Genomic DNA, 17,093 nt, shown 5'->3' with positions numbered 1-17,093 from the left:
TTGCTGTTTATATAAAAGTAGAAACATCTAAATTAAATCTGACATTTAAAAATATTTTTCTTGAGTCTGATCAGTCTAGTCTGTGTGATTCTCACTGCCCAGGATTGGCCCCATGTCCTATGCAGCAGCCTAGTCTGGCTCTAACCTGCCCGGGCCATATCACCCTCCAGGCTTTGCTCACACAGAGTCTGCAAATTCCCTGGACCTGGCTTGACTTCATCAGACAGGCTTAACCCAGGGAGCACATTGGTGTGCATATCCACCTCAGCGATGAGAACCTTACCTGCTGGCACCATCCCTAACCCTCAGAGGGTCTTGCACTGGTCACACAGCCAGTACACTGGTCTTGCCTGGTGAGTGTGCATGATCCCAGTCTACTCACGCCATCCTCACAGCTCCAGGAGTAGCTCATGACCTCAGCTTGCTCTCTTCATCACCACTAAACTGGAATCACACTGTTTAGTGAGTGTCTGAAGGATTGATCAACCAACTCATACCTGATTTGAAATCAACCAAGACTGGGCAATAAAAACAAAAGCAAGTTTCTACCCCAAAGAGGCAGCCTAGAATCTCACAATAGACACACAACCAATAAAATAAGCCCACATCCCCATGTCCCGTTAGAGAAGTGCAAACAACATGGAAGACCCACAAACTCACTAATCCTACAGGAATGTTCTGCAATGAGAAGTACCTAGATGAATTCCAGGACACAGAACTTAAAAGAACAAGCATAGACTTCATCAAATAATTCTAGGGGTTTAAGGGAGACGTGGACAACAGCCTCAATAAAACTAGTGATAACCATAAACACCTGAATGATGCCAAAGAAAACAACAAACACAAAACAAAAATAAAATTAAGAAGATAACCCAGGACTTGAAAACGTATTCAGTAAAAGATAGGAATATTGAGAAGAACTCAAGCTGAAATGAAGATGTGATTGAAAAACCTCAAGAACACATCAGAAAATTCAGGGAGGTAGGGAGCCTCATAAGTAGAATAAAGTAGAAGACAGCAGACAATTCCAGATTTGAAGTACAAGAATTAGACCTCACAGCAGGGAAAGTGAAGAGGTTAAACAACTGAAAGGAACATGGAGGAACTGCGGGACATCATGAAAAGACAAAGTCTTTGAATCATAGACACAGATGAAGAAGAGTCCCAGGTCAATGACATAGAACATACCTTCAAAGCCGTGACAGGAAAAAAAAAACTCCTCTCAAATCAAGGAAAAGCATACCCTCACCAGTACAAGAAGTACACAGAACACCAAGTAGATAGAGGCAGAAAAGAAACTCCCCATATTATAGTTAAAAAAAACTAAATAGACAACAAAGAGTATTGAAAAGTGCAAAAGAAAACCACAAGTCACATGGAAAGGGAAACCCATCAGAATAGCACTGAATCGCTCAACAGAAATTTTAAAAGGCAGAAGAAACCAGAGTAAGGCAGTCTACACTGTAAACCTAGACTCCTGTACCCCAAAAAATTATCTATCAGAATTGAAGAAGAAAAGAAAATTTTTTCATGACATAAACAAGCTAAACTCCATCAAACCAGGTCTACACAGAATACCAGAAGTAATACTTTTGACTGAATGGAGGAACAAACATATCCAAGAGACTATAGAAAGAAAATAAATGAAGCTACAATTGCTAAAACACAAAACAGTACTAAGAATGTACAGAGAGAGAGGAGAGAGAGTGTAACTACAATCAAAACAATCCTTTCAAAAATGATTTTAAATCTCGATGGCCTCAACTCTCCCCCCAAAAGACAAATGTTAGCTGAATGTGAATTCATCTTAGCATTAAAGACAGACCGTACCTTAAAGTGAAAGGGTGAAAAAGTATTCCAAGCAAATGGGACCAGGGAGAAAGCAGGTGTCACTATCCCAATAGCTGACAAAATACACTTCAAATTAAAACTAATCAGGATAGATAAAAAGGCACTTATTTTAATAAAGAGAACAATTAATGAGAAGATATTACAATCCTAAACATATATGAACCAAAATCTGGTGCGTCCAGTTTCACAAAAAAAAAAACCACACTACTAGAATCAAAGACATAGATAGACTCCGATTCAATAATAATAGATTTCAATGTCCCACTTTCTCTAATAAATAGGTCATCTGGAAAAAATAAGAAATGTCTAGATTAAATGACTGAACAGATAACTAGAGACTATTTCACCCAAATACCAAAGAATATATATTCTTCTCAGAAATCCATGGAAGTGTCTCTAAAACAGACAATATTCTGATAAGTAAAACAAATCTTGATGAATACAGAAAAACTTAAATAACACCTTGCATCCTATCTGACACACAATTCTATAAAGCCTAAAGTCAATAACAAATAATAGCTAGTAATTCCAAGAATGCATGGCAATTTAAAAACACACTATTGAATGATGAATAAGTCAAAGAAGAAATCGAGACAATGTTTTTTAAGTTCCTGGGAACTAAACGAAGCTGACAAAGCAACAACATCTCTGAGACGCATTAAAAGCAGTCCTAAAAGAGATAAGCGTAGCTCTGCATTCCTACATTAAAAAGCCAGAAAGACCAGGAATAAATGATTCTAGGTGCAGTTCAAGAATGTGGAAAAACAAGAACAAAACAAACCCCCCAAAATGATAAAAATCAGAGTGGCACTTAGTGATAGAAACAAAGAAAGCAACCAAGAGTTATCCCAGAGGGATCTAAGGGCTGGTTATTGAACAGATAAACAATATCGAAAGACCTTTGGCCCAACTACCCAGGAAGAGATTACCTAAACTAACAGAATTGGAGCTCTCAACATGCATCAAAGAAATCCATAGTATAAAGGAATCTTTTAAAACCTGCACCTCATTAAAGTAGAAAATTTAGAAGAAATGAATGAATTTATAGATTCACACAAGCCAAAGTTAAGCCAAGAGATCAACACCCTAAGCAGACCATAGCAAATGAGGAAATTAAAGCAGTATAGCCCTTCCATAAAAAGATCCCAGAATTCCCAGCAGAATTCTTCAACGATCTACAACTAATACTTCTTAAGTTATTTTTTAAAAATAAAAACTGAAGGAGCACTTCCAAACTCCTTCTATGAAGCCAGTATTACTCATGTTCAAATGTCTTTATATGGAACTTTCAATGTCCTGTTCTGTGTTATCGTTATCATCATAAAACCCAGGATCCTGATCTTCTCCAAATTCCTGTCACTTTGAACCAGGCCCAGTATTAATACTTTCCAAATTTGCCTTGCCCTGTTAATTTCATTTTTTATTCTCTGCCATTGGGATCATTTGCTAATTTCATTTTTCTTGCAATGGAAGACTAGACTCATTGATACATTCTATTATTAAAGAAAAAACACTCACCCATGAACTGATAAATACAGGTGCTAACCTTAGAATTAATTAAGATGACTTGCAGGTTTCCTATATCCAGCGAGGCTCCTTTACTATCTGTAAGCCGATGATTCTTCACCACAGCAATTATTTGCTCTGTGGCATGAGCTCAGCTTCATGAGATAGAGGCCTCTTTATTAGTTTCTGAAGATATTTTAAAATCCTGGAATCCTTATGTTTTTACTTTTCTTTATGAGCATTAAAAAGAGGCATGAACCAAAGTAAAAATAGAAAAACTAAAAAGCAAAAAGGACTGAAAAATCAGAAAAGAGTGTAGTTGTAGAAAAAAGAAAATAAGATAAGGAAACTTCATTTTCCTAGATTCAGATGAGTGCTTGAAACAAGAGCCAGACTGAGAAAATAAGAGGGTAGATAAACAAACTTGAACTCCTCTAGGCAGATGATGCTGCAAAGGCAGGTTCAATAGAGCATCCCTCTCACAGACTTTCTCCATCTTGGTGTGTGCTACATGTGATTTCGTAGCCACAGTTAGCTGAGATCTGCCCTCAAACCTTTGGTGCAACAAAGGACACCTTTTTTTTTTATTGATAAAAGGAGAATAAAGAAAAGAAAGAAAAAAAAACAAATTTCCACCTCCTCCCAGCCTCCCATTTCCCTCCCCCTCCTCCCATTCTTCTCCCCCTCCTCCCACCCCTCTCCCTTTCCCCCCACTTTTCTCCCCCTCCCTCTCCAGTCCAAAGAGCAGTCAGGGTTCCCTGCCCTGTGAAAAGTCCTAGGTCCTCCCCCCTCCGTCCATATCTAGGAAGGTGAACAACCAAACTGGCTAGGCTCCCACCAAGCCAGTACATTGCGTTGGATCAAAACCGCGTGCCATTGTCCTTGGCGTCTCATCAGCCCTCATTGTTCGTCATGTTCAGAGAGTCCAGTTTTATCCCATGCTTTTTTTGGTAACAGTCCAGCTGGCCTTGGTGAGCTCCCAGTAGATCAGCTCCACTGTCTCAGTACAGTATTTTTTTTAAGTATTAAGATACATTCTTTGATTATACCTGTGTTTCTTAGACAAATCCTAAAACAATTTAACATAAAATCATAATTTATTTTCTGAATTGACTTTATATGGATATATTTCTTGCTCCTGTGCTATACAGGTGTTTCTCAGTCTATGAAGAAAATCAAGATAATTCATTATAGAATCACATAGTTTGACATTTACATCATGGGTTGGGTACTTGTTGATTGTGACTTGATTGAACAATTAATCAAACTCTGAATGATGGTTGCTTAATTAGTAAAAAGAAATAAGTTATAAGGGCACAGGTCTTTCTGCATAACTGTCATGATGACTGTAATAAAGAACATGTATTAAACATACAATATGGAATCAAAGACAAAGCACAGCAACACAAAGTTTCCTTACATTGCATTCTATGATCATCTGACATTCTTTTTTAAATTTATGAATCCTACCTGATTGAAGAGCTGTTTTCAGAACTCTGAATTTACCTTGTGCAGATAACGTAGCACTGCCAAGCACTGGACGTGCAGCAGTTAAGCATGGGAACTTTCTACAGTGCATATGAATTATGTCACTGTGGGCAAGCCATGTATTGAAAGTTATTTCCCTTTGTCTTATTGTGTATAAGAGGAATGGAATTTATTAAAATGTGATTCCTTAAAGTAGATTGCCGTGCTATAACAACCATAATCTCAACTGAGAGCAGCAGCCTGACAGAACATGGAGCCAGTTGCAGAATCAGCTTCTTGCTATAAACTGGCAGGGTCATGCAAACATTCCTGACTGCCAGTGGAGAAGAGACCACAAGAAGAAATGTGAGACTCCATCTTGCTAATCCTCTTCTAAAAGATGCTAAAAATTCACTCAGCTTTCACTGTTTCCATCTTCCCTTTTGTGCAAACAAACAAGACTGAATGTTGTAACATGAGGGGATGGCTTGTTGGGGTTTCTGTCCCGCCCATACCCCACAGCTGGCAAGCCCCAAAGAAAATCACACAGAGATCTCTATAAGTTATAGACCTGATTAACCCATTAGCTCAGGTTTCTTATTAGCTCCGGTAGCTTATATTAACCCATTGTTCTTATCTATGCTAGCCACATGGTTCGGTACCTTTCTCAGCATGGCAGCTCATATCTTGCTTCTTTGGAGTCTGGGCAGGAGTGGGAGGAATCAACTTCCTCCTTCCCAGAATTCTCCTGTTCTCATTGCATCATTTCTACTTCCTGTCTGGTTTTCCCGCCTATACTTCCTGCCTGGCCAATCAGCGTTTATTTAAAATATGATTGACAGAATACAGATAATTATCCCATACCACCCCCCCCTCTTTAAAAAAAAAAGGAAAATATCCATAGTCCATTTTTTGGGAATGTGGGTGTAGTATTCCAGGCTACTTCCAGCTGGTTGGGGGGTTGATAATCTTATGGGGACCTAAAGAAAATTGAGAGTTATGATCAAGTCCTGACTGAAGTAACCTGTGAGTCTTGATCATCTCAGGCAGCAGTCTTGAATCTGTTCTGGATGTAGAACTCAGATATCAGGGCCATCTATTCCTACCGGAGATTTCTCAGGTGGTCTTCCTTGATCAAACCTGATTTTTCTTAACTCTGAATAAATCCACAGCCTCTTGTTTTCTGTGGAAACAAAAGCAAAATCTCTTCTCCAAAGCAACATACCTTTTGACTTCAATTTTGAAGTCAACGTATTTTCAAAATACCTATCTTGAAATAATTTTGCAGCATTTATAAGCAAATATCTTTTAGCAGCTGTTGCTCCTCCTCAGCATTCAAACAATTTAAAGAGAGCATAATATCATAGAGTATCAAGATTCTCTGTGTATTTTCCATCTTTACGTGGGTTTATTTTAACCTTTATTTCTTTGATTTTTACTTTTAACTTTTGGCTTTTTGAGACAGGTTCTCTGTGTATCTCTGTCCTGGAACTCCCTCTGTAAACCAGGATATCCTTAAACTCACAGAGATCCATCTGTCTCTGCCTCCCCAGTGCTGGGATTAAAGGTGTGTACCACCACACCCAACTACTCCCTTTCTTTCTTTTTTATTTTAAGGCTTTAAACCTTTTTTTCAAGCCTGCATTTATTTTTTTAACACATTGTAAACCATTTTTTATTCTTTGAATCTCTCTTTACTGTATCTCTCTCTCTTTCTGACCACATGAGCCTTTAATTCAGTAAGCAATCATGGCTGAGGTACTGGTCAGAGCCATGTTTATTGTCACAAGTCTATGGACTTCTAGCATGGAGCCATGTTAGATTTCTTCAAAGGCCTTTTCTGGACCCTTTAAGATAATTATGTGACTTTTGTCCATAAAGCAATTTATATAATTTATTGTGTTTGTTGACATATATGTGCTGAACTACCCCTGCATTCACTGGATAAATCTAACTTTATTTTGTTGGATAATCACTTTGATATATGTTGTTAATGGTTTTGCAAGTGTTTCATTAAGGTTCTTTTTATCTATGTTCATTGGGGGTATTAGACTCTACTTTGCTGTTGTGTCTTTGCCTGGCTTTGGTGTTAAAATAATACTGGCTTCACAGAAGGGGTTTGGAAATACTCCTTTAGTTCTGAGTGTTTTTTGTTGTAAGGGGGGAGTGGGCTGTGTCCCACCACCTGGCTAGCTTAACCTCCAAAATAACCACACAGAAATTGTATTAATTAAATTACTGCCTGGCCCATTAGCTCTAGCCTCTTATTGGCTAACTCTTACATCTTGATTAACCAATTTCTATTAAATCTGTGTATCACCATGTGACTTTGGCTTACCGGCAAGATTCTAACCTACGTCTGTCTCAGGCCAGAGATTCTACCTCTGGCATCTGCCTGTCTCTCCTTTTTCCTCTCAGAATTCTGTTCTATCTTCCCCATCTACCTGAGTTCCTCCCTATCAACTAGGCCAAGGCAGTTTCTTTAATAACCAATAAAAGCAACACAAATACAGAAGGACCTCCTATACCAATTTTTAATAACTTAAGAAGTATTGGTCATGATATTCTTTCAGAAGTCTGATGAATACTGCTGTTAATCCACCTAGGCCAGCAATTCTTTTAGTTGGAAGGTATTGTATTACTACTTTAGTATCCTCATTTGTTATAGGTGTGTATTAGTTGCTTTTCTATTGCTGTGATAAAACACCATGACCAAGGAAACTTATAGAAGGAAGAGTTTATTTGGGCTTATGATCCCAGAGGTTGACAATCACCATCCAGACAGGGAGGTATGACAACAGGGATGTACGGAGGCTGGAGTCACATGCTGAGATCTCATATTTTGAAACATCAGAATGAAGAAGCAGCATGGAAACAGGAAACTAGATACAGTCTTCTAACCTCTCAAAGTCCACTCTCAGGGACACACCTTCTCCAACAAATCTCAAATTGGTGACCAAGTATTCAAATGGGTGAGAGTGTATGGCAGACACTCACAGGCAAGCCACCATATGGTTTGTTCGTCTCTTCCTGGTTTAACTTTAATGAAATTCATCCATTTCTTTTCCTTTTTTATTATTTTATTACTTTAAAAAAAAAACAATCCAAATTCTCACTCCCTCCCCTCCCCACACCCTTCTACCCCTCCCCTCCAATCCTAAGAGAGGACAAAACACCCTGTCCAGTGGCAAGTCCAAGGCCCTCCCTACTTCATGTAGGTTGAGCAAGGTATACATCCAAAGAGATTAGGCTCCCAAAAAGCTAGTGCATGCAGTAGAGACAAATCCTAGTGCCAGTATCAGTGGCCCCTCAGTCTGCCTCAACTGTTGACCACATTCAGAGGGACTAGTTTGATCCCATGCTCATTCACTTCCAGTCTAGTTGGAGTTGGTGAGCGCCCATTAGTTCAGGCAAACTGTCTTAGTAGGTGAACACCTCATGGTCTTGACCTGCTTGTTCATATTCTCACTCCTTCCACTCTTGAACTGGATCTTGGGAGCTCAGTCCAGTGTTCTGATGTGGGTCATTGCCTCTATTTCCATCTGTTGTTGGATGAAGGTTCTATGGTGATATTTAAGATAATCAAAAGTCTAACTACAGGGCAAGGCCAGTTCAGGCACCTTTTCCTCTATTGCTTAGGGTCTTCAAGGATGACCCCAGCTAACATCCATTTCTTTTAGGTCCTCCAATTTAATGGGATGTATGTTGTAAACAGATTCCCTTATATATTTTTAATTTCTTTTGTGTCTGTTGCAATGTTTCATTGTTAATTTATTAACTCTTTCTTTTGATTAATTAGGCTACAGCTCTGTCAATCTTAATTATCTTCTCAAAGAACCAGTTTTTAGATTTTGTCCACTCCTTGGCTCCCATAGAATTGTATCATAATGAAAACTGCATTCAGTCCAGCTTCAAAAGTTCTCATATTCCATCACAGTTGCAACACTGTTTGAAAGTCCAGAGTTCAAAGTTTCTCTGGAATTCATGCAATCTCTTAACTGTAATCCCCTGTAAAATCAAAATCAAAAAACAGATCACATACTTCCAATAAACAATGGCACAGAATATATGTTCCAAAAAGAAGGAAAGGAGCATGGTGAGAAAATACATGACCAAAGCAAGACCAAAAACCAGCTGGGCAAACTCTGAATACTGCTTCTCCACGTTTGATGTCAAACCGCTCTTGGGATCTCCCACTCCTTTCAGCTTTGTTGACTGCAACACAGTTGTCTCTTTTGGACTGGACCCACACCCAGTCTGCAGCTTTCCTCAGCAGGAATTACATGACCTGGTACCTCCTCCATCTTGGGAGTCTCCAACACAATCCAGGCTTCAGCGTCACAGCTTCACACAGTGGCCTCTCTGGGATTCCATGTAGGGACATCTTTGACATATGCACCTGGCCTCCATGGCTTTATTTAGCCCATAATCCCTTTCTTATATCCTGGCTCTAAAAACAGAGCTGTGTGGCTGAATGACATTGCTAAGTTCTGCAGTTTGATGGGGCTGCAATCTGGCCTGCTACATCAATTACATCTGCATCAGCTTTCTGTTGGTGGTGGTTTTCTTCACTGCTTAAGTCTTCCTTTCATTCCTTTCACAATTTGAGAGCTTAGCTGAGTGGGGTCTTGCCCTTGTCACTATTTTCTTTTTCCCATATTGTATCAGGTTTTTCTTTAAACTTTTTATCTCCTTGAGCATGGGACTGAGCTCCATTATATCCATGAGTGCTCCTTTTCTCCTCAAACTGTACAAACTTACCTTTAATCTGTATTTATTTTTTCCAACTTGTTTCTTTCGTTATAAATCTACAGAAGAGAGAACTAATAACTCCACGATACAGTCAATACTAGTCTTGAAATCTCCTCAAAAAAAGTCCTTCATCAAAATTATTCAATTTAGTAAACTTCAAAACAAGGTCAGAAAGCCGTCATATTATTCACCAAAATATCACAAGAACAGTTTCTACATCACTTACTAATATTCTTCCCCTCTGAATTTTTTTTGATGGGTCCCCACAGTCCACATTGCCCTCAGGACCATTGTCTATGCTTCTACAAAGATGGCCCAGTAAGTCCCATTTGGCTGTTTTTTTAATCCCAAGTTCCCAAATCTTTCATATTCCTGTAACAATCAGCATGGTCAGACCTATCACCACCCTGGCAGCAACTTCTTTCTTAGTCCCTTTTCTACTGCTATGAAGAGAAAGCATGGACAAAGCAACTGTTATAAAATAAAGCACTTAGTTGGGGCTTGCTTACAGTTTCAGAGGTTTAGTCCATTGTCAACATAGCAGGGAGCATGGCAGCATGCAGTCAGGTGTTGGAGTAGTAGCTGAGAGGTTACTAAGCATTCTCTGATTATTACCCTGGCAGCAGAGGATGAGAGAGACTGGGCCTGGCTTGGGCTTTTGAAACTTCAAAGCACACCACCAGTGACACACTTCCTCCAATAGGGCTACACCTACTCCAACAAGGCCACACCTCCTAATCCTTCTCAAATAGCATCACACTCTGATGACTAAGCATTCAAACATTTGAGCTTATGGGAGACATTTTTATTCAAACCACCATAGATTGGATGGTTCTTTATTGTATTTAGTTAATTTTTATTCTGATTTTTATTATTTCTTGAAGTCTACTCTGTCTGAGTTTGGTTTCTTCTTGTTTTCCCAAATAGAGACGCATCATTAAGTCATTTAGTTGTACTCTTTCTGGTTTTTAAATTACCTACAGCTATAAATTTCCCTTTCAGAGGTACTTTTAGTGTGTCTGAGAGGCTTTGTTGTATTGTATTTTCATTTAAATATAGACATTTAAAAATTTCTGTCTTGATTTCTTCCTTGAAAAAAATTCAGTAATGAGTTGTTTAATCTCCATGGGTTTCACTTGCTTTTATTTCCATATGTTTTTGGCTGTGTGTACTCCTCTCTTTGTCTGAAGTATTGTTTCCAGGATTCTATATAGAGTTGACTTGGTGGGTTTGAAGTCTTTTAGCCTATTTGTATTATGGGAAGTTTCTCATTCTCTTTTAACTATGGCAGATAGTTTTTCTGGGTACAGTAGTCTAGGTTGGCATCTGTGGTCTTTTAGAGCTTGAAGAACATTCTTCAAGACTCTTCTAGTGATTAAAGTTTCCACTGAACAATTAGCTGTTGTTCTTCTGGTGGGTTTTCCCTTATAAGTGACTATTCAACTTAAACTCACAGCATTATCCTAAATGAAAAACAAACAAAAATCTTGAAGCAGGATAGCTTTGGTTATCTAGAGCCTTCCATGGTTCTACAAGAATTTTAGGATCTTTCTTTTTTTCTATAAGGAATGAGAAAGGAATCTTATTGGGATTGCATTGAATCTGTAAATTGTTTTATGTAGAAATCAATATAAGTCATTTTCACAAGATTACTTCTATCAAACCATTAGTGTAGAGTGTCTTTCAATTTTTTAGTTTCTTACTCAATCTCTTTCTTCAAAGATTTAGTTTTCATTGCAAAGGTCTTTCACTTTCTTGGTTAGGTTTATTCCTAGACACTTTTTTGAGGCTACTGTGAATGTGAATATTTCCATGCTCTCTTTCTTAGTGTGTTTGTCATTATCATATACAAAAGTTACTGATTTTTATAAGTTGATTTTTTTAATCTTACCACTTCATTGAAGTTTTTGATCATTTCTAGAAATTTTATGGTGGAATTTTGTGGATCTCTTATGTATAATATTATATCATCTTCACAGATCAATAATTTAACTTCCTCTCTTCCTATTTTTATCCCCTTAATTTATTTTTTCTTGTTTTATTACATTTGCTAGTTTGATAATGGACAGTCATGTCTCATTTTAATGGGATTGCTTTTAGTAACAAGTTATAATGGTTCTCAACCTGTAGGTCACAACCTCTTTGGGAGCTGGATATCAGATATCCTGCCTATCTGATAATTACATTATGATTCAAAACAGTGGCAAAATTATAGTTATGAAGTAGCAATGAAACGATTCTATGATTGGAGGTCACCATAACATAAGGAACTGAATTAAAGAGTTGCAGCATAAAGAGGATTGAAAACCAGATTAGAGCACTTACCTAGTATAAGGCTCTAGATTCAATCCCTAATAGTTCCTAGTAGAGTTAATGATTTTTTAAAACTAATATATATTTGGCCAACCTAGTATTTCTATGTATTATAATGAGAGTTAGTTACATGAAATGGAGACATTTAAAAATCACAGACTTGATCTTGTATAGGTCCCACTCCTACCTGAGGAGTTATTGGCATTTATGGCTTCTTGTGGAGGAAGAGTTGGTTTTCCTCAAGGATGCTGACCCTGAGAAGCTACCCATCTCTAAGAGATGGCACCATATCCATGCATATGCAGGCAGCATGGAATGAACTCATTAGATAGGGAAAGAGGGAAGTGAAGCACATGAAGCTGGAAGGGAAAAGTATGGGTGTTATGGGTGAGGAATTGGAGTAGAAGAAATGGGAGTATGTTTGATAAAAACACATTTCATTCATGCACAAATATTAGAAAAAGTATTTTAAAGCACAGAAACTGTAAATGAGTATTATAGTCTAGATTTGATGTGGGAGTGTCATATATCAATCTCTTGATTTCATTGGTTAAGTAATAAACAAACTGCTTGGGCTCATAGCTTAGAACATAGGTGGGTGGAATAAAGAGAACAGAATGCTGGGAGGAAGAGGAAGTGAGCTCAACTGGACAGCTCTGCTCTCTGGAGCAGAGACACCATGCTGTCCGCTCCCGGGCAGACACACGCGATGAAGCTCCGACCCAGGATGGACGTAGGCTAGAATCTTCACGGTAAGACGGGTGCTTACAGATTATTAGAGATGGATTAATCAGGATATCAGAATTATCCTAGAAGAGACTAGATAGAAATGGGCCAAGCAGTGTTTAAATGAATACAATTTGTGTGTTGTTATTTTGGGCATAAGCTAGCCATGTAGTCGGCCGGGGTGCTGGGGACACAGCCCTGCCGCCCCAATTACTACATAGATTAAATAGCTTGAAAATATAGAAAGTAAAGTTTTTAAACTAACATCATGGAAACAAAAACAATAAAATGCTTTAACATTATCCACTTTTAGTGATACATATAACTAAGTAAACAATGTTCAACTATGTAATGTGATATATTCTTATAAACAATTAAAACATTTTATAACATGCCCAGTTTGCTACCATGTGATGATTACTGGGACGTATGAAATACTAATTGAGAATCTTTTTCTTATATATGCAAAGACATTTAAAGGATTTTAAGTGCCAAAATTAGTAATCCATTTTTCTCATAACACTGTTTCAGATCGAAAATTTCATATAATAAATTTCTTCATAATTCTGCACTCTAAACTAGAAAAATAGATAAATGCAATTTACAGTTGGTTTTGAAAACTTTTCTTTTAGAATTAGGACCTTCTTAGTCTGGCATTTTTATCTAGAATACAACTACCAAGAAATGTCTTACCTGAATTTTTCTCTTTTAAGCTTTGTACTAGGTTATACTCATACTCCAAAAGTATTGTCCTCCTGTCATACAAAAAAGTGTGGTACATGCAGTCATTACTTTAATATTGGTATAAAACTATGCCAAATTAAATTATTAAGAGTGTTGCAATTGTTATCAGGGTGTTTTGGTATAGTCATCAAAATTGTGAACTTGGATATATTTTATGAAACTTTTAATTAGGTAAAGGAATAACAAAAAAATGGTAATGAATTAAATTTAACACATACACTATGTCATCTTGACAAAATGGGAAGTATCATGACCTCTAATGTAGTCCTAACTTCATAACTAACAGCTATTTCTAGACAGGGTTTCTCTTATGATAAAAAATAGACTTCTAAAAAATATAAGGACTTTACTGCCTTAATTCACCAAGTTACTATGAAGACTTAACAATATAAAAATAATAATAGGAAAACAGAAAAGCAATAGAATAATTTGTATCTTAACAGTGAATCACTTTGAAAATCAAAATGAAACCTACATGTTTTTCTTCTCAGAAACTAATGCACCAATACCATAGCTTTCAGCAAATATAAAGAGCTAGTATGTTTACTAGCTGTTCACTTATGTGTGGATTGCCATTTAGAGAATAATAGCTACTGAAGAGTTTAAAACTAAAATTCATATTAATGGAAAATCTTCTTAAATTGGTAAAATGATTATTTATTATTACTGAACTAAAAAGTCATACCAAATTTTTTAAAACTATTAAATTACAAAACCTAAATACTTCTGCTTTGCCAAATCCAATCTTAATCCACAGACCATTGTTACAAGGATGCCTAGTTTTCATGACTGTCACAGTGTTAGTTATTTTTCTGATGCTGTGATAAAATACTATAACTGAGGCAACTGACAGAAGGAAGAGTTTATTTATTTAATTGACTTCTGGATACAAAGGAATGAGTTCATTATGATTTGGAACAGATACAGAGAATCACAACTATAACTATGCAGAGACTGAGTCCAAATCCCTCCCCATCAGAGTTTAGGGAACCCTACGAAGAGTAGGTAGGAGGCAGAGGGAATGAAGAACAACCAGGAGAATAATGCCCTCTGAATCAAATAAACAAGGTACTTATGAGCTCACAGAAACTGAAGCAGCAAGCACAGATCCTGCAATGGTCTGCACTAGGTCCTTTGCATATAGTATAGCTATTTGCTTAGTATTTTTATGGGACTCCTAACTGTGAGAATGAGTGGTTCTCTGACTTTTGTGCCTGCTCTTAGGACTCTTTTCCTTCTGTTGGACTGCTGTGCCAAACTTTGATAAGATCATTTTGTTTTATAATTTGTAATATAAATTTATAATATAAAATATAGTAATTTTGTTTTTTCATGTTTGGTTGTTGTCTCTTAGAAGCCAGGTTTTTTTCTAATGAGAGGCAGAAATGGAGTGGATTCAGAGGGTAGACAAGGTGGGGAGGAACTGGAAGGAGTAGAGGAATGGGAAACAGTAATCAGGATATATTATATAAGAAAAGAATCCATTTTCAATAAAAGAATATATATACCCCCAAAAAATAATCCACCGTGTCAGGGAAACAGGGAAGCAAGTAGCAGGCATGGGGACAGGAGGAGGAAGCTGAGGGTTCACATCTTCAAATATAAATATGAAACAGAGGAAGTGAATTAGAAATCACATGAAGGTTTTAATCCCAAAACCCACCCTCAGTGACATACTTCCTCCTGCAAGACTGCACCACTTTAGGCTCCACGAACAACTGGGGACCAAGTGTCCAAATGTCTAAGACAGATATTTCTTATTCAAGTCACGACAATCACTAACTGGTTTGGAAGATGGACTCATTTTATACATGTGCACTATTAAGAAGACACCATAGGACTTATGTCTGCTAATACAGGTCATCTTCTGTTTGGTGGCTTATTTGTGAGGCAAAATTTGAAAATATATTGAAATATTGAGGAACAAATTCACATACCTTGGAAGACTTTCATTAATATAAAAAAAATTCAAGTGGCCAATCAAGTTTCCATGAAAATAGTGATATAGGTTAGGCCCACTAGGAAATGGAGCTATTCAGACTACAAAGTAGTTTCTGTTCATTGTCAAAGAAGAAAAGAACTTTTAATCTTGTCTTGCAAAATTATTGGACACTAGCTGATTTTCTGGAGGGGTCACAACACATATTTGATGGAAGAAGAGCTAAAATTCTCTTAGGTAACTAAGCATGAAGCTCTAGGCACACATGATGACTGCAGATAAAGGTTGTGAATAGATGGAAAGATCAGTTTACTGATGGAGGAAGGTCATTGGCTAATAAAGGAACTGCCTTGGCCCATATTATTGGTTAGGACATAGGTAGGTGGAGTAAACAGAACAGAATGCTGGGAGGAAGAGGAAGTGAGGTCAGACTCGACAGCTCTGCTCTCAGGAGCAGACGCCTCTGCAGAGAGACGCCATGCTCTGCTCCCAGGCAGACACACGCGATGAAGCTCCGACCTAGAATCTTCCTGGTAAGACCGGTGCTCACAGATTATTAGAGATGGGTTGATCAGTATATCAGAATTAGCCAGTAAGGGCTAGAGCTAAGGGCCAAGCAGTGATTAAAAAAATACAGTGTCTGTGTATTTATTTCGGGACAAAAGCTAGCCGGGCAGGCGGCTGGGGTGTTGGGGACGCAGCCCCGCCGCCGCTCCCTATTACTACAGTTTACTGTTGGTGGGTGGGGGTAAAACTAAGACTCCTGGCTGTTTGTGGTAGTTTGAATATAATCGGCCCCCATAATCCCGTAATCTCATAGGGGGTGGCACTATTAGGAGGTGTTACTTTGTTGGAGAGGGTATGGCCTTGTTGGAGGAAATGTGTCACTGTGGGGGAAGGCTTTGAGGTTTCCTATGCTCAGGATACCACCCATTGTGTCAGTCAACTTCCTGTTGTCTGCAAAATGTAGCATTCTCAGTTCCAGCACCTTCTCTACCTACATGCTACCATGCTCCCTGCCGTTATGGACTGAACCTCTGAACTGTAAATGAACCACCACAATTAAATGTTTCCTTTATAAGAGTTGCCATGGAAGCTGGGCGGTGGTGGCACACGCCTTTAATCCCAGCACTTGGGAGGCAGAAACAGGTGGATCTCTGGGAGTTCGAGGCTAGCCTGGTCTACAAGAGCTAGTTCTGGGACGGGCACCAAAGCTACAGAGAAACCCTGTCTCGAAAAACCAAAAAAAAAAAAAAAGAGTTGCCATGGTCATGGTGTCTCTTCACAGCAATAGTAACCCTAACTAAGACAGATATTATTCCAAAAGTGCTCTCTACTTTAACAGTGTCTTAATTAGGGTTTCTATTGCTGTGAAGAGACACCATGACCATGGCAACTCTTATAAAGAAAACATTTAATTGGGGTGGCTCATTGACAATGTCAGAGGTGCAATTACTATCATCATGATGGGAAGCATAATAGTACACAGGTAGATGTTGTGGAGAGGTAGTTGAGAGGCCTACATCTTACAGGCAACAGGAAGTCAACTGATTGTCATATTGGGGGGAAGCTTGAGCAAAAGCGACCTCAAAAGCCTGCCCCCATAGTGACATACTTCCTCCAACAAGGCCACACCTCCTAATAGTGTCACTCATTGGGAGCCATTTTCTTTCAAACCATCACAGCATCCTAACTTAAAAAGAACATGAAGTGAAGAAACTGTTCTAATGATTATGTGACTATTACCACAAAAACTCAGAGATCTTAATCAATAAGGGCAATCAAGGGATAGCTG

The 17,093-nt window shown here is 38.1% G+C and overlaps 1 protein-coding gene across 1 annotated transcript in view; it reads right to left on the bottom strand.

Annotated features, from left to right (window-relative positions):
* Positions 1-17,093, bottom strand: part of LOC142848565 (uncharacterized) — a 71,691-nt gene that overhangs the window by 30,645 nt on the left and 23,953 nt on the right. Inside the window, exon 6 of the mRNA XM_075970785.1 lies at positions 13,309-13,370. Within this exon, the coding sequence (XP_075826900.1) occupies positions 13,309-13,370 (62 nt within the window). The remainder of the gene's footprint in view (positions 1-13,308; positions 13,371-17,093) is intronic.

This window comes from Microtus pennsylvanicus, chromosome 4 (assembly GCF_037038515.1).
Source record: "Microtus pennsylvanicus isolate mMicPen1 chromosome 4, mMicPen1.hap1, whole genome shotgun sequence".
NCBI lineage: Eukaryota > Metazoa > Chordata > Mammalia > Rodentia > Cricetidae > Microtus > Microtus pennsylvanicus.
Note: the sequence above shows the minus strand (reverse complement) of the source record. Positions and strands in the feature narration are given on the sequence as shown.